Here is a 25880-nt window from a genome sequence, read left to right as displayed (position 1 = left end):
TTCCAGGAATCACCGTCTGAACACAGCTCAGCGTAACATCCACAGATGCAGGTTAGAGCTCCGTCAGGCAGAGAAGAAGCCACATGTGACCACGATCCAGGAACTCCTCTGCCGTCTCCTCTGGACCAAAGCTCATTTAAAACGGACTGAGGCAGAGTGGGGAAACTCCATCAGTCAGGAATGGGACAACATTCCTCTCCCAGAGGTCCAGCAGCTGGTCTCCTCACTCCCAGATGTTTACAGATGTTGTTAAAGGAGGAGGGGATGCTGCACAGCGGGAAACATGGTCCCGTGTTGCTGCCATTGGATTCAAGACGACCTAATATCACCTGATAAAATGTTTTCTTCATAACTAATAACTGTTTGTGTGATTCTATCTCTTGGTAGTTTTTCTAAGTGAGTTCCCAACTCGACATGAATTGACTAAAATGTGTGTTTGATCTTCTCTGTTTGCAGCCACAGCATCTTCTCCATTCGTATACTGAGGATCGAAGATGATGAGACTCAAAGAGTCCACGCAGTCGGAGAGTGAGTGGACTCTGCGCTTCTTCCCGTGTGACGTTTAAACGCCTGTTGAGGGCAGTGATACTCACTATTTTTTTTTTTTTTTTTCACAAGAGCCACATTGGTAGCAAAATCAAGGGAAGAGCCACATTTACGACAACATACTAAAGTCCCCTTTAGCAAAAATGCATTTTATACATATAAAACATCCCACAAGAAAAGAACCAATACATTTTCAATTAAGACCACATTTACCTTAATACTGGGATGAGCAGAAGCTGGCGTGCACAGTGTTGTATAAAGTACTGAAATCTCACACTCAAGTAAAAGTATAGGTACCACTCCAAAATATGACTTTGGTAAAAGTCCAAGTCACTGACTGAAATGTTACTTGAGTTAAAGTCTTAAAGTATCCGAAACATCTTGTACTTAAGTTTGAGAATTACTGTAAAAATAGATGTACTTAAGTAATGTAGTGAAAAGTATAAGTAAAAAGTAAACAAGGCAAATGCAGTTTGAATGACATTTTTTATATTTTGGTCAACTTTGAAGTTTACCAAACCAACCAAGTGCAGGCAAAATTTAGACCAGGTTTAGACAGAAAATACTAACTTTGTGAACCTTTAAGTTTTTCTTCTTCAAGTAAGGTCAGTGCTGAAAATGAGGCGTACATTACACCATTAAGAAAAAAATGAAACAAAAGAGGCTGCTACTGTTATTGCCATCATTATAAACAAAATTTAAAGAAAAAAATAGGAGAAAACTGCAGCTTATCTGGCATCAGAAGAGGGAGACTTTTGTAAAACTACCTTAATACCTAAAAAGGGGAGTTTCTGTAAGATAGAATTTCCACGTCTTTGGGCAGGCATAACATGCATGGGGTCAAAACACTGTTGCGTTTTTTTCTCTCTCTCTCTTTTTTTTTTTTTTTGTAACGAGTAACTAAACCGAACAATGAAAATGTATTGGAGTAAAAGTATGCAATTAAGTTCGGAAATATAGTGAAGTAAAAGTGAAAGTTTTAACTCGAGGAAAGTACAAAGTATTCCAAAATATACTTCAGTACAGTAGTGAAGTATTTTTACTTCGTTACTATACAACACTGGGCGTGCATGTCCTTGACTTTCTTCATGTTGTATTTTTAGTTTGTTGTTGTAATCATAGTGAGACATTCAGGATGAGCATGGTTTTTGTGCTGCTTTTTGCCTTTTTTAATTAAAAACTGATCCATGGTGCCTGCATCTCGCGCTGACTAAAGGAGCTAGCGTGCTCTGCGGTCAGGTGAGACGGGGGTTTAAGCGGGAGCCCCCTTTAGGAAACACCATTAAGCCTTAGTTAATACTTAATAAAAATACTTAATACTGTGCAGTATTCGCTGTATGTTATTTGAAAAAATGTATTGTTATTGTTAGAAGCTACTATGCGAGTGCGAGCAGCCGATTAAAGCTCAAGCAGCCGCATAATGAGTATCTCTGGTTTAGGCGCTGAACTCCGCTCTGAGCTGGTCCTGTTATACTCTGCAGGTTGTGTCTGTGCGACCTGGCTGGATCTGAGCGCTGCGCTAAAACTCAGAATAAAGGAGAACGCCTGAAAGAAGCCGGAAATATCAACACCTCGCTGCTCATTTTGGGAAAATGCATCAACGCACTACGAATCAATCAGCAGGCCAAGTGAGTTTTTCCATGTTATTGTGGATATTTTCAGGAAAAGGCTGAAGTTCTAATCAGCAGCAAACAATGAGCTGAAGGTCGAACAGCTTGACAAATGTTTTTCTCGAGGCGCCGATACAAAACGAATGAGAGCTTTAAAGTCTGAACAGCAGCAGCAGCAGGATGATGCAGGCTTCAAATGTTTCCCTTTTTTCCGTTCTTCGCCCTCAGGCTCCTGCAGCACGTTCCCTTCAGGGAAAGCAAGCTGACCCACTACCTGCAGGGCTTCTTCTGCGGTCGAGGCAAAGCCTGCATGGTGGTCAACATCAACCAGTGTGCCTCCATGTACGACGAGACGCTCAACGTCCTCAGATTCTCTGCCGTGGCTCAGAAGGTTCACAAATGTTTTATTTATTTATAGGACTGGGGGAGTTAACTTGTTAATTATTTAACGCCGATAAATATTTTATCGCACATTAACGCAGGTTTTTTTTTTTTGTATTGTAAAAGTCTGTCGCTCACAGGCTTTTATTTTTGTAAAAGTCTGTTGATCACAGGCTTTTATTTTTGTAAAAGTCTGTTGATCACAGGCTTTTATTTTGTAAAAGTCTGTCGGTCACAGGCTTTTATTTTGTAAAAGTCTGTCGCTCACAGGCTTTTATTTTGCAAAAGTCTGTTGCTGTCTGCTGTGGAACCGGAAAAGAAAGTAATGGGCGGATCCACCAAACATGGAGAAGGGTACAGAACTTTTACTCGGCCATTTTCACTTTAAAGTTCTTCCAGACGGCGGAGTCGACAGAACCAAAGTCATCTGTAAACACTGCCAAGTTGAATTGTCTTCTCAGCGTAGTAGTTCCAGTCTAACATATCACTTAAAGGCAAAACACACAACTGATAGCAGCAAGTCATTCAAGGAAACAGACAGTGGAGCGAGGCTTCTACATAAAAACTACAGAAAGATGCTGATGTTAAAAGTGTGTTTGCACAACAAATGTTATGGCACTTTCATTCATATGGCAGCACATTTAAAATAAAACTAAATGCTAAAAGCTATACATTACTTTTGGATTCATTTTTGGATTCTGCGTACAAATGCGATTAATCGTGATTAATCAGGGAAATCGTGTGATTAATTGGATTAAAGATTTTAATTGTTGCCCAGCTCTATTTATTTATTTTTACGTCCTTCACTGTGTTCTGTTTCTGATGATATTTAATTGCTTTTTATTTTGTCTGTGTTCCAGGTTGTAATCCTGTCATCCAGACCCCTCTGCGGCGGGCCGTCCACATCCAGCGGGGAAGTGTCCTTCCTGCACGGCGCTGGCAGAAAGGGCCTCCAGAGGAGCTCCCCGACCGGCTGGGAGAGCAGCCTGGAGGACGTGCAGGTGAGACGAAAGCTGAGCGCGTTCCTCCGTCAGCTGTCCTGCTGTCCGTTTGAATCTTACACAAACACTCCGCTGTGCTATGAAAACGCTTCAGGAGGACGATGATGATGAGTGTGAGGAGGAGACCAGCCTGATGGAGGATGCCATGGATCAGACGGGCGGCGAAAGAAATGAAGACGGAGTTGTCGTCCGTGAAAAGGCGCGCCAGGTCAGTCTTAGGCGTTGTTTGTTGCCCTAAAGGTTTAAAAAAAGAAACCAAAGATTTGGGAAACGGATCCTGTTTTCTGTGTCCTTACGGCTTTGTTCACAGCAGCTGATTTAGGGGCTGTAGAAAGAACAGTCTACTTAATCGATGGTTCAGCTTCAAGCCACCAAGCAAACCTAAGTTTGGACATAGTTACATTGACTAACCCATGAAGGATGTGATTCGCCTTTGAATGAGCATATTTTACCTGAGAGCTCGCACACACACACAGCAGGCGAAGCATTTTTAGTCTAAAACACTCCGTTTTTTCCTCGTCTGCGGTTCAGGAGAGTGTTAATCAAATTTATTTTACGTCAGCTCCCAGAACTCGCTGACGGAGACTGGCAGAACTTTGGTGAACTTGCTGTTGTTTCATTCACTGGAAGCTTTGAGTGTCATGAAAAACGCTCGTTAATAAAACCGATCTATTATTATTATTACATCCTGAAAGTAATGAGATAATTCCCAGGTGTGTCCACTGAAGCACTATTTCATAAAAAACAAAGAAAAGGCAACACGATACACCTAAAAGTCCTATAACAATATTCTGAGGACTATAACAGAGTATAATGGTGATAAAACATGGAACATAATGCAAAGTTCAACTTCTGCAGGCTCATCAGCTGTTATGTGAGTAATGGGTGAGAATGCTGATCATTGAGGACATGATGCTGCTCTTCCTGCTGTTTCCTTCTCCACTTTCGTCGGTGGTGTAGTTAGCGGAAGGGTTTTTACTTTTATTCAATTATTTATGTTCTGATCTTGAGCCGCAGGTTAAGTCTCTGCATTTATTTGCATTTTGTTTGTTTTTTTTCCACTAAAAATAATTCATGAACTTGTAACTTGAGTTGCAGGTTTAGCTTCACAGTTAAAGGACAGACTGCATTTATTAATTATTTTTTTTTTTTTTAAATTGTTTAGTTGAAATGCATATTTAATAATGTCCAGCATGTTCTATTGTTTAAAAATAAAAGTTTTTTTATTTTTCTTGTTTTTAAGTACAGACATTCAAAATACACATTTCAGAGCTTTAATCATAAAACCGTGATATTGAGGTTATCATACTGGCCCATGCCTACTGGGAACTTTGTGTGGGTCCCGTTTACTGAGGTTTAGTTTGGTTTCGTAAGGCAGAGCTCTGGAGTTTCTGCTGTTCCCTGAGCTGTGTGAAGGAAAGGTGTTGTGCAACCCCGTGTGCGATTACCTGTTTGCTTGTTTTAGAAGAAGAAGTGAAGGAAAAGCTTTTTTCCCTTTGGTGTCTGTGTGCCAGGTGGCTCTGTGGAAGCAGCTGCAGGTCCAGCTGAAGGAGGAGCGCGCTGAGAATCTGCTGATGGAGGCTCGGGTCAGAGAGGAAATAAGCCAGGAGTTCTCCGAGCTTTTCTCCGAGATGCAGAATGACTACGAGTGAGACGCTTTCTCCCTTTGTGTTGGGCTCACGCCTTTTATTGATGGGGGTTCATGAGCTTTCAGGGTGCTCTCATGGCCGCCTTTTCCTTGTTCTGCTACCGGAGCAGCACATGGGAGGAAATGAGCATCATAAGAGACTCTGAGTAAAGGAAGTTTGATTATTTCATGTTGTTTTTGCGTCCGTGGCAGCGAGCGCCTGGCGAGGGAGAGGGACATCTTGGAGGAGCGGGCTGAGAGGAGGATGGAGATCTTCAAGAATCTAATTGACAAAATGTCTGTCACTGGAACCAGTCAAGATGGCGTCGCCATGGTAACGCGTTCGGTCGACGTATTTACCCGCCGTCTGCGGTGCATGTCGGTTTGACTCATTTTCCGTGTTCTCTCGTGTGTCTTTCAGGACAGATTTATGGACTCTGAACTGGCAGACATAAAGAACTCCATCCAGTCGCCTCACGCACGTCCAGGCTCAGGCCGAGCGGTTCCTCTGGCCACGGAGAGGCCGGAGGAACGGGATCGCCATCAGCGGCAGGAAGCCCAGAAGCACGATGGTAAAAATGCACAAACTCATCCGTTAAAAAGGGAGATGGATAGATAGATTATTTTATTTGTCTTTGCAGAAAATTGTTCTGTGCCATTGACAGTGCGTCTGATACAATTACAAAAAACAAAAATACACAATAAACAAGCACTTTTTTAAAATTTCGACATCCCTAGTTTACATTCAGCGTGAGTTTGACAGCTGATATGGTGAAATGATGATTAAAAAAAAACACACTGAATCCTTGTGATGGGGCTGGGTCATGTGGCCTAAAAATAAATAATAATAATAAAAAAAAAAAATAAAAAAATATATATATATATTTTTTTTTTCTAACTAATGGACGATGTTCGATTTAAACCTCGTTTTTTTTTTTTTTTTTTTTCCTTTCTGTTTTTCTCTAAACAAACCAGACCAAGGCAAAATTTAAATACATATTTTCTTTATTGACACAATTGAGAATTACCAAGTAGTCTAGGCCTATGTGAACGAATCAGTTCAAGAATTAAAAACAAAAAATTAAATAAAAAACGGCACCACTTGGCTGTCATTAATGTGCAAAAATTTCAAACTGAAAATCTCTTGTAGGCCATCCCTGAAAAAAATAAAATAAATAATAAATAGATAGTAACTTTCTAGGAAGTCGTCGACAGGTTTTTCGCGAGGAAGACCAGCCTGTCTACTGCCTCTGACCGTCAATAAAATGCACGGTCAGACTCAAATATGGGTGTGTGGTTCGGTAGTGGTGGAATAATAAAACGATGTTTTGCTGCTGCTCTGCGACTGTAGCTCTGGTTTTGTTATACAAGTTGGGCGATGCAACTGTGGGCAGTTGATTCTTCGGGTCCATCGTGTGCAGCATCTTAATGAACCCGTTTTTTCTACGGTATAGATGGGGACCGTATCTGTTGTTATGTAATATGTCACCACATCTGTGATGGCCTGCCACCGGGGCCCTTTCTTGTTATAAGGAATGGCTGCTGCCATGGTTACCTGCTTTTCTGCAGGCACTTTGTGGCTTGAGCTAGCATCTGCATCTGCATCTCTTAGCCCTTGTGTGGTCTGAACATTGTGTTTACTCCCCTTGTCCTACGGGTCAAAAATGAGCCGCCCTACCAAAGCCCCAAAATAAAGCAACTTCATTGAATTTTAAATCCAAAATCTATTTTGTATGATGAAACCACCTGTTATTTATCTATTCAACTCAATTCAATACATTTTTTATCATGTATTTTTTGTTACACAATACAAAAAGACAATCACCAGTTTTCAGGATTACACTTTTTTTTTTAATTTTTTTTTTTAACCACAAACCAACTGTCAGTTGGACCAACAGTTTTCTTGTTTTCTCAGTTTTCTTTTACATAATAAAGGTGTATTATTGCTATTATATAAATGTGAAGTAATTACTTCTGAATTAATTATATTGAAAGGGAAAAAAACAGTGAACTTTTTTCTGGTGTTTAAATGTTTTTATAATTCACGGGTCAAAAATGACCCATAACACAATCTTTGTACCCTAGTGGTGTACAGCCCACATGGAAACATAAACAAAAATAAAGTATGACTTTTTCTAATGATGGGGTCCCTTTAGGAAAAGTCATAACATTTCAAGTTGGAAAAAGATAGTTTAAGGTATTTTTTCTACAGCTAAACATGGTAGTGGCTCACTTTTGACCTGCAAGACAACAGGAGGGTTAGTGCTGCACACTCCTGCCATTCCATATGAGGCAAAGTGAGAGCGTAGGCTACCACGGAGTCCCTTAAAGCAGGGGTCTTCAACGTTTTTCAGGCCAGGGACCCCCAAACTGATGGAGAGTTGGAGCAGGGACCCCCCCTACTATTTATATGGCATACAATTGTAGCCTAGCAAGCCAGACCCCTACAGTAAAAAGCTGTACAGGGGTCTAGTGACGCTGGATAGCAGTGTGGGCGGGATAAACGGTTGTCTGTTAAGTTGCCTCTGCACTCAACGCCACGCAATAGGATGGCGCAACAACCAATCAGAGCGGTGAAGAAGGATTACGTAGTCAGTGCGACGGAAAGTACATCGTGGTGTGTAGTCTAATGTCAGAGAGGAAAGAATATTATTTTTCTTTTCGACTTTGCCTGTGTTTTCAATACCGGCACTCCCATCTGTTAATGTAGAAACTGTACGCAAATAATGTGGAAGAATGGAACTAAACGACAGTTGCCGGGCGCAGCCACTGTTTACCTCTCTCTGGAACTACACACTGAAACGTCGCACCTCTGTCGTCACTAGGTAGCCCAGCCTCCGACCCCGCTCCTCACGATTTGATTGGCCTGATTAAGTTTCGATTTTCAGGCTCGCAAAATGACCACAAGTGACTAGACTAGCCCGGAGCAAATTCAATTTGCGGTCGCTAGGGGCGTCTAGATTTCTAGGCTAATACAATTGTGTTTTATATTAAACAGGGCCTAGTGCCGTGTATAAACCTAGCTACTCTGTTATTGTACATTCAATACTAAGCTATTCAAATAATACACAGGTTAATATATTATATGTTTTTATTTTAAACATGTGCAAGGTACAGGGTGGCCGTGAATGCGTGCATTGCTGACTGAAAGATAACGTCTTCTGCCTCCATTTTTCCGTTCGCTACAATATTTTGGATTTGTGTTAATGTGCATTTTAAGACATTGCAATTTGTGAGAAACTGTTTGAAAAAAATAAAAAATAAAAATCACCTAATCAACCAAAGATTTCGCGACCCCCCCCCCCCCCGCAGTACCTCCGCGGACCCCCTGTTGAAGACCTCTGCCTTAAAGCAAAACAAATCTGCGGAGTCTAGAAATGTTTTTAAAATCGCCATTTTTCGGTTCGGCCATTTCAAAAACCGTGGGAAAATAAAATTGCGGTTTAATATTTAAACCAAAAAAATCGCCCAGCCTTACCTTGTGAGAGGATGAACTGTAAGCCGAGCTGTCAGAAAACATCGGCTGTGCTGCATCCTTTATTTTCTCTCTTTTGTTTTGTGGGTGAAGTTGTTGAGGATGAGGAGAAGAGAAGGCTTCTGCTGCAGCTCGGGGAGAAGTCGCTGGAAGTTGCGCAGCTGGAGAAGCGGCCGGGAGACTCGCAGAAGGTGGCGAAGCCCGGCTCGCAGAGCGTCTCCGTGGTGACGCCTGAAGAGAAGCGCTCGCATGAGAGAGAGCAGCTTCAGGTAAGAAATCCTATGCAGCAGCATGTGGTGCAGAGATGCACCATCGTGTCTTTCTAAAGTTCATATTCATGTTGTGTTCTCATTTATTTTTATTTTATTTCTTTACATGCCCTAAATCAGTCCAGTTCCCAGTTTTTTCTGGGATGTGATGCAGGCCTGAAATGATGACTTTAGTCAATAACGCATTACTTATGATTACCCTCCAAAGGTGTCCTTTCCTCTTTATTTTAAGGTTCTTTTAGTTGTTTATAAATGTCTTAATGGTCTCGGGCCTTCTTACGTATCTGATCTGCTCTTAAATTATGATAACGAGATAAATAACTCGTTATCTCGAGAAAACAAAATGCTCGTCACACCAGCGGGATTTGCTTTGTGCATTTTCCCAAACGCTCCACATTCCATGTTTGATTCATAGGCTACTTTTTTCAGTTTTCAATGAAAGGGGGTAAAGATGGGTAAAAACCTTTGCCAAAAATACATATAAACACATATAAACAGGGGCGGACTGGGGAGAGAAAACCATCGGTAAACTAACTCGTTATCTCGAGAAAACCATCAGAAAAAGTTTGTACATACCACGTCCGCTCTGGGCTTCCGTTTTTTTTTATATATATTATTTGTTTTTGTTTACTTTTATCTGTTCATCCATTATTTATTTTATTTTATACTTATTACACACTTATCTATCCAGTGTTTTTCTCATGGTGGGGTATGTGTGCAGTGTGGGTGTGATGTTGTGTGTGTGAGTTTATGCATGACTTGATTTTATTATTAATTTTATTACGTAAAGCACTTTGTGCTGCTTTTTAGTATGAAAAGTGCTTTATAAATAAAGTTTGATTTGATTTAAAAGCTTGTTTTGGAGCTGTAAAGCTCGGCTGCAGACCAAGTAAACCCAACCTTTGCTTCTACTGTGACAGAAAACTTCTTTTAGAACTTCTGTTTAGGCATTTTTCACCTGATTCAAACCTCGAATGAATCAGCTTTATTCCATATATTACTGATGAATTACTTTGTTCATCTTTGTTTTTAGCATTTGATGCTGTTAGAACAGGGATTAAACCAACACTCCTCCTGTACAGGAAGCGTTGGCGAGCCTGGAGAAAGAGAGGAGGGAAAGAGAGGACACCCTCGCTGCTCTGGAGTACCAGACTTTGGGAAAAGAAGAGGCGCTCGCCTCCTTGCAAGAGGAGAGAAGAGCGAGGGAGGAGGCCATCATCAGCATCCAGGAGCTGAGGCGACACAAAGAAGAGATGCTCGCATCGCTTGAAGAGGAGAGAAAAGACAAAATCACAGCGATGGCAGCTCTGGAAGAGGAGAGGAGAGCCAAGAAGGACGCCGTCGCAGCATCTATACAAGAGAGGGGCGGCAAAGAGGAGGCTGAGGCGGCTCTGGAGCTGCAGAGGAAGGAGCTGCGCCGGCTGCTCCAGGAGAGAGAAGAGATGCAGCAGGAAGTCAGACGGCTGACTGACAGACTGGAAGCTGCTGATCACCAGGTGGGCCAGTGTGATTTTCATCCTCCAGTCCAATAAAACTCAATGTTAAAGATTAGAGCAACTAAAGCATTAAGGCGAGACACTACAGGTGAATAGGGTAATATTTTAAAATGATAGATATCACCATGACACTTCCTCAGTTGATTACTTACACAAGTATGAAAAAAAAATGTATTACAAGTTTTAGAAATTTGTATGTTTAATTATGCATGATCTCATTAAATATGCGCACATTTGCATATATTTCCAGAAGCTAGATCTGAACATATGATAAAGCCAGGTGCAAAATTATTTTTTCATTTTGTTTACACACAAAATGAAAAGAAAATTACAGAGGGATTTCAGGATATCTGCTTTCATTTCCTAGGAAATCAAAATATACTGTCCATAGCCTAAAAAACATCGATTTTTGCGATATTTTTTTATTACAATGTCACATTAATCAGGCCAGGAATGATTTATCAACAAATCCTTCTGTAAATATCTTCAGAATACTGCTAAGTGTATAACTGGAAAGTTTGGTGTTAGTAGGTGCTCCATAGGCTGAGATATTGATACTGGAAAAATACAGAAAATGGCATTTAAAGATTTAAATAGGGACATTTAATACATTTGTATTGGAAACAATTGCTCAAAAACAGAATAAATGCTCAGGCCCTTATTAATATTGAATAAAATAATCTTATTAATAAAGAATACAAGCTCAATAAAAGATCGACATGTATGACCAGCCTCTGTCATTAACTTACTTCGGTTTCCTAGCGACAGTTTGCGGTCAGGTGTGCTGCTTCCCGATGCTTCATCAGCTGATCTAATAGATTTTCATGGATTAAAGTTCTCCGTCGCTGTGACGGATTTTCCGTCAACTGAACTCAACTGGGAGATCGTCCTGATCGAGAAAGTGGAGGGTGGGTTGTGACGGGTGTTTGGTGTATGGATTTTATTATAATACTGATGTGATTTAACAGCAGTATTTGTTTTGATTCCTTTATGTTTGAGCCGCGCCCTCCCCTGATAAGTAAGGTGCGGCAAAAAAAAAAAAAAGGAACACGAGTTGTCAACGGCGGGGGCGGGGCGTGGGGGCTGGGGCTACAACTGCGTGGAAAAATGACTTGCAGTAATTATTAGTCCTAGCTAGCTATAATTTACAAATACACCCCTGACTGCTTCACGCTGGTTTGTTTGAGGCGTTGTAAGATCCCTGCAGCACTCACTTGAACAGTGCCCATGGCTAGCCTAAGCGAGGTTTGGTTTGGTTAGCGTAGTAGTTGAAGAACATTCGTCACTAGCCCCTTTCACACTGAGACCCGCTACCTTAGCGGGTCCAAATTGCCACTTCTTTTGCTTTGAAATATTCAAAAATGGGTTTGTGTCTTTTCATTTTGGTTGTATATTCCACGCCACGGACAATCTCTGCAGTCTACCACAATCACTGCTTCTGCTGGGCGATTTTCAGTGCTGCGCTGTTATAGGCCTACATTTTGCAACATTGACGTGAGGTGAAAAATATTTACAGAAAACACCTGATTAAATTATTACCGCATGGGTTGTGTTTAAGTTTGATCTTCGACAGGTTTTGAGTTGAAAAAAAACTTGCAGGCTCTCGGATATACACAGAGCGGGGAGGAGGGGGGTTCATTCATTCATTCATGGGAGGGAGCCAATCAGAGACACCTCATTATCGCGTCACCGATCTGCATGAGAAGGACCGGAAAACCCTGTCGTATCTCATCGAAGCCATTCTTCCTGCCCACAAAAACAGCTTGAAACAAAGCAACCATAACGTTTTTTTAAACAGAACCGACGCCTAATGCATTCAATAACAATGGTGAACACAGCAGTATTAATGAAATGACGATGGAAGTTGGCTTTTAAAGCCCAGTTCAATGTGGGAACTAAAATAGGTATTAGTTCTTTTTGGAATTCCTTGTACCACTCTTCCGTGTAACCATCAGATCCTGGTGACTTGTTTAATTTAAGCCTACTAATTGCAGCTTTTAGTTCTTCTTCAGTTATATCCGCAGTCATTATTTCGTTTTGTTCTTCATCTAGAGTGGGTAAATCTAGGGGATTCAGAAAGTTGTCAATTTGGGTTACACTCCTACCTGGGACTTCAGAATATAGGGTTTTATAGAACACTTCAAAAGCTTCCTGAATTTCATTTTGTTTATTTTTTATCACTTTTGTTCTTGGATGCCGAATTTTATGAATAGTATTTTCTGCTATCTTTTTTTTCAATTTCCACGCCAATACTTTCATAGATTTAGAGCCACATTCATAGCGTCTCTGTTTCAGAAACATTAAGTTTTTCTTGATTTCTTGTGTGGTCAGACTATTAATTTCGTTCCTGATGTTTATAATTTCTCTTAATGTATCCTGTGCCAGATCCAATTTATGTTTTCTTTCTAGTTCTTTTAGCTTGTTTTTAAAATCCTCTAATATTTTATTCCTATTTCTTTTCCTAAATGTAGATATTGCTATAATTTTCCCTCTTAGAACAGCCTTCAAAGTATCCCATAACATGGGAGGTGAGACCTCTCCGGTGTCGTTGAACTCTAAGAAGAGACTAATTTCCGATTTAATTTGTGCCTTAAAAGACGGATCATTCAGCAGGCTTGAGTTCAATTTCCGTGTGTTATTTTTTGACCGCAGGTTAAAATCAACAGATAAGTATATTGGTGCATTGTCACATCTATTGTCCCGATTCCACATGTATGTATGTATTTTATCTTTATCCTTCCCGAATGTTATGAAATAGTCTATTCTTGTATAGAGTGAGGAGCAGAATAGTGAGTGTAATGCCTTCTGTTAAGCTGGGCATACACTGTGCGATTTTTTTATTTTTTTTTCAATCGCGGTATTCAGCTGCTGCTCATACTGTACGAGTGAATCGCAAGGGTTAAAACGTCACAGCTCACGATTCCTGTTCTCACACTGTACGACCCGATGGTCTGATGCGATCTGGCTGCTCACACTGCACGACACGTCGGACTCGGTCGCCGGTCGCCGGTCGCTGCCATGCTGTTCTGTTGTCTTCTTCTTCTTCTGTTGACATTTTTCTCTTCCGTACCTATGTTTGGGCATGCGTAGTGTGACAGGATGAGGTAAATCGGCTCGTGCAACTGCTTCAACTGTGCGAGAGCCTCAGGAGGGGGGACCAGGATTTCAAACAAGTTTGCTTTTCATCCGATCGATCGGGAGGTGGTCGGGAGGGCTTAATCGTTTGTCGTTACCCCATGTATACTACACGATGCGAGACGCACGATTGAGCCAAAACTCGGCCCGATCTCCAAAATAGTCGCACGAGTGAAAATCTTGTCGACATCGGGCCAAAAATCGCACAGTGTATGCCCAGCTTTAGGGAAAAAGTCTCGCCATATGTCAATTAGTCCCACCTCTTCAAAAAGTGTGTTTACTTTCTTATATAGGGACTTCATATCACGTGTTTTTCTACTAGACAAGTCTAGCTTTGGCTGTAGATGTATATTTAAATCCCCTCCACAGACCAAAAGGCCTTCTGTTTCCACTACCATAATATTAGTGATTTTTTTTTTTTTTTTTTTTTTTTGGAAGAAACTAACATCACTCCCTCGGGGTGCATAGCTGTTCAATAGGGTGATTGGATTCCCATCTATCTTTCCCCTGACTAAAATAAATCTGCCCTGCTTATCCCCCATTTCGAATACTTTTTCAAAGTTTAGCTTGTTTGAGATGAGGGTAGCAACTCCTCTCCTATGTCCTGATTTGTATGAAGAAAAAAACAAATTAGTGAAGCCCATTCTCTTTAATTTCACATGTTCCTTATCTGTCAAGTGGGTCTCCTGTAAGTAAACTATATGGGCTTGTTCTGTCCTAATTTTAGATAGGATTTTACTGCGTTGAATTGGATTCAACAGCCCATTGACATTGGACGAAATAAATTTTACTTTGTCACTAGCCATGTGTATTTATTTGTAAGTGTATCAGCAAAATGAGACATAACAGCTCTACTCCCTGAACAAACAAGAACAACGAACATAAGTAAGAAAGAAAAAAAGGTGTGATTCCAAGGCTGGGGTCTCTAATAGATGACCCTGGGCTAAGCTAGATAGAACGTCTAGCTGTGAGGGAAAGCCTCTCCCACCTGCGGGCTGAGGGCCCTCACCATGGCACTCGGAAAAAAAAGGAAAAAGGTCTCTGTTCATTACACAGAAAATGTGTGCTTAAGCATCCCTCGTCTGTATATATTCTCACCTAGTTGGGGTAAGGGTATAGATGTAGATGTCTTGAGATGAATATAGCACCGCCTTAAAAGTCAGTCAAAACTTATAATTCCTCTGGAGAGGGTGAGGGCTGCCTTCCGAAGGCTTGGAGTCTCTCCCTGATATTTTTCTCTCGCTCCTCACCTGTCCATCGCCGGCCCGGTCCTCCCACTGTTTCCCAGGCGGAGCGGGACAGCTGTTCAGCCAGACTCTCCCTCGGTGTAATCACACTGACTGGCAGCCCTCTGTCCTTCATGTCTTTGGTCGCCTCCTCCGCTGTCTGATACAGGATTCGCGTCCCGTCCTCGTAAAACACTCGTAGTTTGGCCGGGAACGGGGTCTGAAAGCGGATAGTTCTCTGCTTTAACACTCGCTTCGCCTCAGCATATTCCTTCCTCTTCTGCAGAACTGCTGGGGCGTAATCTTGGTCAAAGTATATTATTTTCCCATTCAGGAAGACCTTCTTCTTTCCCCAAGCCTTGCGCAGAATCTCTTCTTTAGTCCTGTAGCGGAGGAATTTGACCGCGGCTTGTCTTCCCTGTCTCCGGCGGGTCTTGGCGCGAGCGCGCGGTGCGCTCTCTCGATATCAAGCTCCATGGTCTGGGGGATCTCCAGCGTGTCCCGCAATAGTTTTTCCACAAACTGCATCATGGACGACCCCTCGGCTCCTTCGGGAACATTGTAAATCCTTAAATTCTCCCGTCGGGATCTCCCTTCATGGTCGAGTAGCTTGTTTTCTTGCTGATGCATGACTTTTATCATCTTGTTCATCACATGCTCCACGTTTTGAACACGGTCTTCCACCTTTTCAATTCGCACCCCAGCCTCCGCAATTTTCTGGTTAACGTTGGTGATTTCTGATTTAATGTCGTTTAATTGTTCTTTTGTGTCTTTTCGGAAGTCCCGAATTTCCTCCAAAACTTTGGCTAAACTTGCGGCGTCATTTCGGTGAATGTTAGCATTAGCTCCGCCATCTTGTGCCTGTGTAGGTGAGCTGTTCTCCGTATTTTCGTCCTTTGCAGGCTCCGCAGCTGTGCTTTCTTTGTTTGTGCGCGTCTTCCCCATTCTTGCCCCTCTTGTCTGTTCGAGTATTATCTGAAAATCTATATTTGACGGTCTAACGGGGCAAAATAACTATTTTCGAGAGGGAGCTCTCACTTTATGCTGCCATTCAGGATGAACCCCGTGAAGAGTATTTCAAGCAATATGTAAAAAGATGCTCCAGAAAAAGAACCCCTACCCCACCTTTAAGTGATTTATTTCTTGTTTTATGGAATGCTCTCTGTGTTGTATGACCCGACTGAAAGGTGTGAACATTCTCACAGGTGACCAGCAGGGTGGAGAATGCAGAATGCACTTTTATCCAGCTGCAAGCCGCTCGGGCACAACTGGAAGAGCGATCCAAGGAGGTCCAGGAGAAATCTGCTGAGGCGAGCGCTCTGACGCAGGACGTCCAGAGACTGAAGCAGGAACTGCAGAACTTTGCGGTTTCGTCCGAAGACGTCAGAGATCAGCAAAGAGGAGAAGTGTCGGGGCTCCGGAGGAATCTGGCTGAGGAAAAGGAGGAAAGCGACGGCAAGCGGAGGCGGATCCTGGAGCTGGAGCGTCAGCTGGAGCAGACGAAGCAGCAGCTGGCTCACAACCAGCTGGACTCTGAGCAGCAGCTCCGACAGTTTACTGAGGAGGCCGGCCGGTCAGAAGCAGCCTCCAAACAGCAAGTTGAGGAGCTGAGAAAGAAGCTTCAGGAAGGAGAGGCGTCGCACCAAACCCTGGAAGAACTCCGATCCCAGCTGGAATGTCAGAAACAGGCTTCCAGGGAGGAAGTGGAGAAGCTGAGAGTGAAGCTGCAGGAGCAAACGCAGGCCTCCGAGGAGCAGGAGCAGCAGCTCAGAGAGAAGCTGAGAGAACAGGACGTTTCATCTGAAGAAAAGCTGGATGAGTTGGAGCGGAAGCTGAGAGAGGGTGAAGAAGCTTCCAGTAAAGTCGTAGAAGAGCTGGAAGAAAAGCTCAGAGAGCAGGAGCAGAGGCTCAACAGAGCGGCCGTTTCCTCCAGCTCCGAGGCTGAGGATCTCAGGAGGCTGATCTCTGACCTCCAGGGGGAAGTCTCCTCCCTGAAAGCAAAGCTCTCCAGCATGGAGGCCACACGAGAGACGGAGGAGAAGCTGGCAGAGCTGGAGAAGGCCTCTGCACAGAAGGAGGCGGAGCTTCAGAAAAAGCTGCAGGAAACCGAAGCACAGCTCACGTCTCTGCAGGAGAGCCTAAAAGAAGCCCGGGAACAACGGGAGGACGAGGAGCGCCAGGCGGCCCAAGAGGCCCGCCGCAGGGAGGCGGAGAGGCGCCGGGAGCTGCTCGCTGTGGCCCATGAGGCCATCGCTCAGAAGGACGCAGAGCTGGAGCAGAAGGCTGAGGAGATCAGCAGGTGAGCTGTGGTTCTGATGAGGTTCTGATGATGTGTTTCTGATTCTGATGTGGTTCTGTCCGTCTTCAAACTAAAGCTCCTCTGATCCTCGGTAAACACGAGTAACGGAACCAAATTGCCGTTCAGAGTATAGAACACCTTTAAAAGTTAGCTGCGTTTTTCCTTTTTATGTTTGAGGAACTGTGTGATGGATGTGGTTCAAAATTCCGAAACTAATCTTTAAACCTTCATGAGTAATTTTTACTCACCACCTCAAAGACGCTTCTTTAAAAGAAGATTCACCTTATTAGGGAAACTGCAAGGACCCTATTGTATCTGTAAGGATTCTTCTTTCTTTCTTATTCTTTGCAAAATGTGCTCAGTCGACGACATGAAAGAATCTAAACTTTATATATTTGGGAGTCGCTCATTGACTCTGTAGCGCCCCCTACAATGCTTAAAAATGGTCCCCGCATTGGGGTTAGTTTCACATGGGACGACAAAATTCAGTAGACTCATTCATCATGCCCAGACGCACAAAAAAGTCTCATGCCGTCACGGTGCCACGTCCACAGGAAGGCGGCCATTTTGGATGGAAAGTGAGTTTTCGTGCCATTTTTGCCCGATTCCACACCTTGCATATGATCGAACTCGTCCTACAGATTTAATGGTAACAGCGCCAAACTTGACGGGAAAAATTCATGAAGAAACATTTCCAAACTCTGAACGGTGTGTGATTTGAAAGCCTTATCATCATCGCAAGGTCATGAAACTTGGCACACATGTCCACCCTGATGACCTCGTACATATGTAAAGGGTATCGTGTGTGGGCGGAGCAAAATGGCTCAGTGGCGCCCCCTAGAAATTTTCAAAAACCCCTCTGCATTGGGGTTATTATGTGCTCGTACGTACGCAGAGGGTATCGTGCGTGTGGGCCCCAACGTGCGCACATCTCGGTCCCGCATACAGCTGCTTGCAGCTTTCTAGTTGTTCTTCTTCTTATTATTTCACTCAGTGCTGTGAGAGATCTGTTGACAGTCACATCGTTTATTTAGAGGTTTGAGCTTTGAAATGAATCCTTTTGACACCAGAATCTTGATGATTATTACTTTTTAAAGGCTGGAAAGCATTTGTTCCATAATGAAAACACTGTCAGATGAGTTCATCTTCTCCTGATACATCCCATCCCCATCAGGGAAACGGCAGGAATCCGTCTATATCGCGTTGTCGTGTCCCTTCTTTATTTATTCCGATAGATAAAGTAGCACATTTCCTCTGGATTATCTTCTCTGAACATCTGTATATCTGTTGATCTGTTTCATTTTGTTTGACTCTGGCAGTCTGAAGGAAAAAGCCAAGCAGGACTCTGAGAAGCTGAAGAGCCTCGGCCTCGATCTTCAGAGGAAGGAGGACGACTCTTCAGACCTTCGAGAGAAACTGGCCGACTATAAGAAGCAGATCCAGCAGGTCCAGAAGGAGGTAAACGCTCTGCACGACCCTGTTTTTGTCATTGTGCTCCCTCTGCCTGTCCATCAGAGGATAGACTTTAAAGTTCTGATGCTGCTCTATAAAGCTCTGAATGGTCCAGGACCAAAATACATCAGTGACCTCCTGACCCAGTATGAACCTTCCAGACCCCTCAGCTCATCTGGATCCGGTCTTCTATCAGTTCCCAGAGTCAGAACCAGACTTGGAGGAGCTGCATTCAGCTTCTATGCTCCACATGTCTGGAACAAACTCCCAGAAAGCCTCAGATCAGCTGAAACACTCAGTATGTTTAAGGCCAGGCTGAAGATACACCTATTTTCTGCTGCGTTTGGATAAAGCTCCAGATCTGAAGCTCGAGTTTCAAAACTTAATCACATTTTAACTCCTGATTTTATCTGTTGTTCTTATTTCTTTCTTTTTTTTTTGTTTAAAATGTAAATCATGCTTTTTATTTCTACTGTTTTAATGTCTCTGTAAAGCACTTTGAATCACCTTGTAGTTGAATTGTGCTGTACAGATAAACTGACCTTTTTTCCTTCACTGCATAATAAGAAATCAGGTAGTTCTCATGCGTAGGACTCAGTGACTCCATCTTCTTTTTTTTTTTTTTAAGATTTCGGCCATGAGAGAGGACGAGAAGGCTCTGAGGCAGAAGTTGGCTGACGTGGAGAAAGCCAAGAAGCAGCTTCAGTCTGAAGTGGCCAACAGAGACCGAAGCATCCAGCAACTCAAAACGGTGATTTGGTTTTAGCTCAGTTTGCTCGTTTTGTTGCACGTCAGTAACGGATCGACAGCTTCCCCTCAGACGCTCTTTATTTCTATGTTCTGATCATCGATTCCTTCTCTCCTCTCACCAGGAACAGTCCAGCACCAAATCTGACCACACTCTGCAGCTCTACCAAAAGGCTTGTAAAGGTAAAACATTTGTACCTCTGTTTCATTACAGATTTAATAGTTGCGACTACATATAGTCGGCCCCGGTCCTCCTTTAAATCATAGTTATAATAACAGCTGAAAATCATGCCAACTTGCCGGGTTAGATTTAGGTTCTCATTGTTCTGAAATGTACCCCCACAGCAGGTATGCTGTACATCTTATTTTAAAACTTTCTGCACAGCAAATGAGTAAAAAAAAAAACGTCTCCGCTTTGCTCTCCGACGTTAAAGAACGTACACTGAATTTGATTTAATTCTGGACATAACTTTCATTGTTTTATGATAAACCAGATCATTGCGTCCATAACATCAGGCTTTAGCCTCAGTAGCCCAAAATATAGCTTATTTTTGTGATAAACTTCAGTTAATAGTTGTTTTTACAGGTTGGTTCCTCATAATTTAACACAATAAGACGTAAGAGTGATCAGTAAATTAGATGTGAAGTAAGTTAGATGTTTATTTTCATGCTAATTTATGATCAGCCAGAACTCTAAAAAGCTCTCCTTCATAAAAATTAGTTTCAACATTTAGAGACAATTCATCCACATCAAATAGTTTTAAATCTTCCCAAAGTCAAATAGATTAGTATCTTATAGCTAAATAGCTAAGTGACAGGCCCCGAAATCCTGAAACCAAATCATTCATTTCTGCATAGTCAGGTTTATTCACCAAAAAGCATTTAGTTTGAATTTAGAATTGAGTTTGTTTGTGTTTGAATGAGCACAAGTCATTTCTGTGAAATCATTTGTCCAACCATTTGTTGTTTTTCCCATTTGAATCGAACAGAAAGCTGAACGATTCGAACAGAAAGCTGAACGATTCGAACAGAAAGCTGAACGATTCGAACAGAAAGCTGAACGATTCGAACAGAAAGCTGAACGAATCGAACAGAAAGCTGAACGATTCGAACAGAAAGCTGAACGATTCGAACAGAAAGCTGAACGAATCGAACAGAAAGCTGAACGAATCGAACAGAAAGCTGAACGATTCGAACAGAAAGCTGAACGATTCGAACAGAAAGCTGAACGATTCGAACAGAAAGCTGAACGAATCGAACACAAAGCTGAACGATTCGAACACAAAGCTGAACGCCCAAAGAATCGAATCGAAAGCTGAACGAACCGAGCAGAAAGCTGAAAGAACTGAACAGTAAGCTGAAAGAACTTGTTGTCTTCCTATGTCTGGTTGCAGATCTGGAGGACGGGCAGCGGGTGATGGAGGACATGCGTCTGGCTCTGACGGAGCAGGAGGAAACCCAGGAGCAGATGGAGCTCGTCCTGGAGGAGAAACTCGCCCTCGTGGAGGAGCTCTCCAGTGGTGAGAAACAGTCTGAAGAACTAAAGGGAACTTATGTAAAAAAGCAGAAAGAACCATGAGTGTGTCACTCATCCTCTTATTCTTTCCCTTTAAAGCAACTTTAAAGTATTAAAAGCAGATCGAGCAGAGCAGAACGATCTATACGAGTTGCTGAAACAAATGTCCTCCATGTTGTTTCAGAGGTGGAGAAACTGAAAGGGCTGCTGCTGCAGGACCGTGGAAACGGTGCGCAGCAACACGGCGACAGCCAATCAGATGACCTCAAACTGGCAAAGGAACAAGCTTCTCAAGCCCAAGAAAGCTTGAAGGTAACTTCAAGTTCCTGCCTGTGGAGATTCTTACTTTGATAACAGGCTGTGGTTTATTTTCATCAGCCGTCAAACGTTTTAATTTGCAGCTTTTGCGGTTAATTCCTGTAAATATCCGTGGTTTCTTATTCTGATTCTGTCTCAGGACTTCTTCCTGTTCAGTTTTGTTCAGTTTTTTGGGGACTTGATGGTAAATTTGATGGATTCTTGCTCAAATTTCCTGTTTAAAGTTGTGATCCGTGGTCGCACAATGTCAGACATCATGCAGGGCCTGTGGAGCGCTTGTTTTTGATTCTTTATTCTTTAAATCGGGGCAGTACTTATCTTTATTGACCACAAAAGTTGTTTTTTATTGCTGACTGTGACCATTTTGTGTGCAGGAGTTTACTGAGAAACACCAAGCTGAACGCAGGAAGTGGATGGAAGAGAAGCTCTCTCTGATTGGCCAAGCCAAAGAGGCGGAGGACAAGAGGAATCGGGAAATGAGGAAGTTTGCAGAAGACAGAGAGCGCTCCACTCGGCTGCAGAGCCAGCTGGTAAGAAGGGGGGGGGGGGGCAGAAAGAAAGAGGTGATGTGTTTCTCTCATGGTTTGCTCAGGCTGCTCCCTCCTTTTCGTCAGGAGTCGCAGCTTCAGGAGAATCAGCGGTCCATGGAGACCTGGAGGAAGGAGAGAGACGCTCTGGTGGCAGCTTTGGAGGTCCAGCTGCAGAAGCTTCTCTCCAGCCAGGCGGAGAAAGACAAACTCATCCAGCAGCTGCGCCAGCAACACCCACAGCCGCCACCAGAGGTCAGTGTAACACTGAAAGTCCTGCGACTGACCTGGGAGCCGCAGAAGTGGCTGCTCTCCACAGGAAAAGGTTGAGACGTGTCAGAGTGAGACACCCGCCTCGGTCAGGGTTATTCTTCCAGTGATTTGCAGAATTAGGCTTTCACAGATGGTCAAATAAGATATTTGTCATATAAAAGCTCCATTAAGCAAAGACCGTTCAAACTTGACAAACAAAAATAAAAAAACGAGCGAGTCCTAATTACGTTCAGCGTTCACATCTGGGACTGTTGTGCATCTGATCCCAGGCGGGCAGAGTCTAACACCTGTGGCTGAGCAACAGGCCGAATATCAGCAGGTCCGGCTAGTTGGCTGGGCTTTAAAAAATAAAGCGTACCACGCAGTGATACGAAGGGAGAGAAAATAGAGCCAAGAGATTGTGAGGTCTGACTTTTTCCTGGAGAACGATTTTGTGATGCAAATGTATTACTCTTTTGAACGCATATTGTTTTGAGAAGCAAAAAGCTTTATTTTTTAAACCCCAGCCAACTAGCCGGACTACCTTCATCAACACCAAAACGAGGCTGGAACTCGGCTCACAGGACGCAGCTGGGGGTAAGAAAATGTTCATAAATAATGTTGCTGATATGGGATGTCATACAGCTTCATGTCAAAAGAGGCGAACTATCCCTTTAAAGTTAACGAAACGACTGACACACGAGGACAGATCGTGACCGTCCTACTACTAACATGTGAACTCTGCTATAGAGCCTCAGACCTTCCACACTTCAACCAGGCACCCAACCCCCCCAAAATAAATGAGATAAATACGATCCGTTTGTGATAAAGTGCATTTATTTTTAACTCCGTTAACAATGTGGCATTAACATGTCCAGCTGATTAAAAGCCACAGATGCCAGAAGTACTCCATCTGCTCTCCTCTGAGTGCGTTTTACGACACGAGACATCCTTGAAAATATATCTGGCTGTGAGCGGTTTCTGGGTCAGAGGCAGGAAGACGAGGAGACTGAATCAGGCTGATGGGATGAGGCTCGGTTTGTGAACGGCACCCGTAACCGACCACTGATTGGTTTCTGTGTGAGTTTGTCACATCTGGATTCGCTGAACAGACTTTGAGTTTCACTCGTTTCCTCCTCGGGTGGTTGGAGCGACGCCGTTCATGCATGTGTGAGCTCTCGTGTGCTTTAATAATGATGCAACTGTTGTGATGTTGTGGCCAAACGGCGTCTTCTGAATGACTTGGGCGTGAACGGCGTGAAAGGCAGCTGGCAGGAAGTCGTTACTGTGCTATATTGATTTAAAAAAAAAAAAAAAAAAAAAAATCCGAATCGAGTCGATTTTTAAGAGGGAAGCAGATAATTTTATGCAGCCGCTGATGAAATGAGGAGAAGTTCCACTGCGGGTGAATCCAAAGCACAAAACTATTCACACATAAGTTCCTGAAAGCCTCATGAGAAGGATGTCCTGCTTTATTATCAACAAATACACCTTTCACAATGTTGAAATATATTGTGAAATATATATTATATTGTAAATATATATACGTATGTATGTATGTATGTATGTATGTATATATATATATATATATATATATATATATATATGTTTACATGTTTACAATACATCTGACACCTCATATTATAGCTAATTGTTTGTTCTTCTGACTTATCTTTTATGTTCATGGGACGGCAACGTATTAGAAAAACCTTAAAATGTTATTTAGCCCGAGGCTGAAAGAGTCTTTTAAGAAGATGGCAGAATCAAAGTGATACAGAAAAAATACCAAGATTACAAGGTGTCCCCCCCCCAATCTGTCCCAGTATGTCCTGACGCCTCTTAAAATAACCTAGAACAATATTTACTGCGGGACCAGTTAACTGACTTATTACTAATTTAGGTTGTGATGTCTCTGATTAACAAACTGGAACAAACTCCCAGAAAGCCTCAGATCAGCTGAAACACTCAGTGTGTTTAAGACACACCTATTTTCAGCTGCGTCTGAATAAAGCACCAAATCTGAAGCTCGAGTTTCAAAACTTAATCACATTTTATCTCCTGATTTTATCTATTGTTCTTATTTCCTTCTTTTTTTTTGTTTAAAATGTAAATCATGCTTTTTATTTCTACTGTTTTAATGTCTCTGTAAAGCACTTTGAATCACCATGTAGTTGGATTGTGCTGCACTTGAAGACCTTTTCATGTAGACTCGTCCCCCCGGCTGTGTGTTGCGGAGATGTGAGTGAAACACCGACTGATCGGTCGTGGACAGTCGACATAACGTGTCTCTGAACTGTGTGTTGCAGGTTGTTGGAGATGCTGCTCGCAGCCAGGCAGAGCTGCAGGCTGCTCTCTCTGAGAGGGAGGCAGAGATCCTGCAGCTGAGGGAACAACTCCAGGCCTCAGCAGCCGAACAGCAGACTGCAGCTCCACAGGTCGGTCCCACAGGAAACGCTCCCACACAAAAGCAATCATGTTAGCGTCGAATAACAATCCAACAATCCACTGTTCATTGAGAGGTGGCGTGAAAGATTTAGGTTTCAATCTTTCACGCAGCAGAGAAGCCTTTAAATTCTTCTGTTTCTGAGACTGGGGCAGGTTAACGCTCACCTGCCTTCAGACCTGAAGCCACGTGCGCTTTCTTTCACCCTTCAAGCCTTGTGTGCCAGCTCCTCAGATGCAAAATGTTCTTAAGTCAGAGATTAAATTCAGTTCAATTCAGTTTTATTTATATAGCGCCAAATACAACAAATGTCATCTCAAGGCACTTAAATAATAAAGTCCAATTCAAGCCAATTGGAATTGAATTCATTGTAATCATAATTATTTATAAAATAAACCAATTCATTCATATAGAGCCAATTCAAAAACAATTTCCCGGCTAAGGAAACCAACAGATTGCACCGAAACTTGCCTTCGGTCCAATCTCCCTCAATTCAGTTCAATACACCCGAGTTGACAAACGCGTGAGGTTTGCACGATTCGAGGCAGCAGAAGGGTTTTTATTTAAATCTGTTAATGCAGAATCTGTTTGAGGAGACAGCCTGAGGGATGTACATTTATTTATTTATTTATTCCTGTTTGTGTGGGACGGGAGTCTTCTGATTAGATGGAAATCTCCAAGGAAGCGTTTCTGTGACCCAGAAAACAGCGGCTGGACTTATTTTTCACACATTGTCCTCAGGTCTTCTCGGGGTTTCCCTGAAACCACTGAGGTGTCAATAGCTGCATTCCCACTGTAGGAACCTTCTGCAGTTCCTGTAACCTTCTCAGGAACCGTTTTTTCCCCAGTTCCTGGAACCATTTCAGCTCCTCCTCAGCTGGGTCTGTTCTGGTTTCCGTAGGAACACATCTGACGGAGGTGTTTGGTGGTTGGTAGCTCCGCCCCATGTCATGCTGTCAGGCTGAAATGTTTCCTCATACGACACGGACACAACCTTGGCGTGTTTAATAAGTTGAACCTCCACGTGGTCTCCTTTGTCTGCGGCGCTCTGCTCTCCTTCCTTCATGAAACCAAGAAGTATGGCCTGCGCTCCGTCCTTCGTCTCCTGACTCTCTCTGTGAGCTCTTCCAGCCTCCATGTTAGACGCCCGATGTGATCGTCCATGATTAATATCACCGTCATGCAGACCATGAACACGGTGGCCTCCCCGCTCTCCATGTTAGCTTCTTTGTGGTGTTTTTTTCTTCTCTCCTTACTTTTACGGGTTTTGTTCTGTTCTGTTTTGTTGTTGAATGTGGCGCTAAAGTAACACGTCGCTGTCGCAGACGGCTGCGCCGCATCAGTTCCTATCAGCGTCCGACTCATGTGGGAATGCAAACTGAAACAGTTCCCCTGGAGAAGGGCAGTTATTAGAACGAAATTATAGGAGGACCGTTCTTAGAACTGCTCTGTCCGAATGCGGCTATTCTCTGCCGCGAGGGTGTCCTCTCTTTCCCTCCTCTCTTTCTCCAGGCTCGCCAACGCTTCCTGTACAGGAGGAGTGTTGGTTTAATCCCTGTT

The 25880-nt window shown here is 43.0% G+C and overlaps 1 protein-coding gene across 1 annotated transcript in view; it reads left to right on the top strand.

Moving 5' to 3' along the window:
* The window catches only part of kif20ba (kinesin family member 20Ba), a 75995-nt gene that overhangs the window by 8607 nt on the left and 41508 nt on the right, over positions 1-25880 (top strand). Inside the window, exons 10-28 of the mRNA XM_075481236.1 lie at positions 457-528; positions 2028-2174; positions 2385-2547; positions 3398-3538; positions 3633-3746; positions 5053-5186; positions 5379-5499; positions 5587-5737; positions 8734-8909; positions 9992-10405; positions 15972-17065; positions 18385-18523; positions 19146-19268; positions 19390-19447; positions 20659-20784; positions 20965-21092; positions 21473-21628; positions 21713-21880; positions 24184-24312. Of these exons, the coding sequence (XP_075337351.1) occupies positions 457-528; positions 2028-2174; positions 2385-2547; positions 3398-3538; positions 3633-3746; positions 5053-5186; positions 5379-5499; positions 5587-5737; positions 8734-8909; positions 9992-10405; positions 15972-17065; positions 18385-18523; positions 19146-19268; positions 19390-19447; positions 20659-20784; positions 20965-21092; positions 21473-21628; positions 21713-21880; positions 24184-24312 (3754 nt within the window). The remainder of the gene's footprint in view (positions 1-456; positions 529-2027; positions 2175-2384; positions 2548-3397; positions 3539-3632; positions 3747-5052; positions 5187-5378; positions 5500-5586; positions 5738-8733; positions 8910-9991; positions 10406-15971; positions 17066-18384; positions 18524-19145; positions 19269-19389; positions 19448-20658; positions 20785-20964; positions 21093-21472; positions 21629-21712; positions 21881-24183; positions 24313-25880) is intronic.

The sequence above is a fragment of the Odontesthes bonariensis genome, chromosome 2, assembly GCF_027942865.1.
Source record: "Odontesthes bonariensis isolate fOdoBon6 chromosome 2, fOdoBon6.hap1, whole genome shotgun sequence".
Classification (NCBI taxonomy): domain Eukaryota; kingdom Metazoa; phylum Chordata; class Actinopteri; order Atheriniformes; family Atherinopsidae; genus Odontesthes; species Odontesthes bonariensis.
Note: the sequence above shows the minus strand (reverse complement) of the source record. Positions and strands in the feature narration are given on the sequence as shown.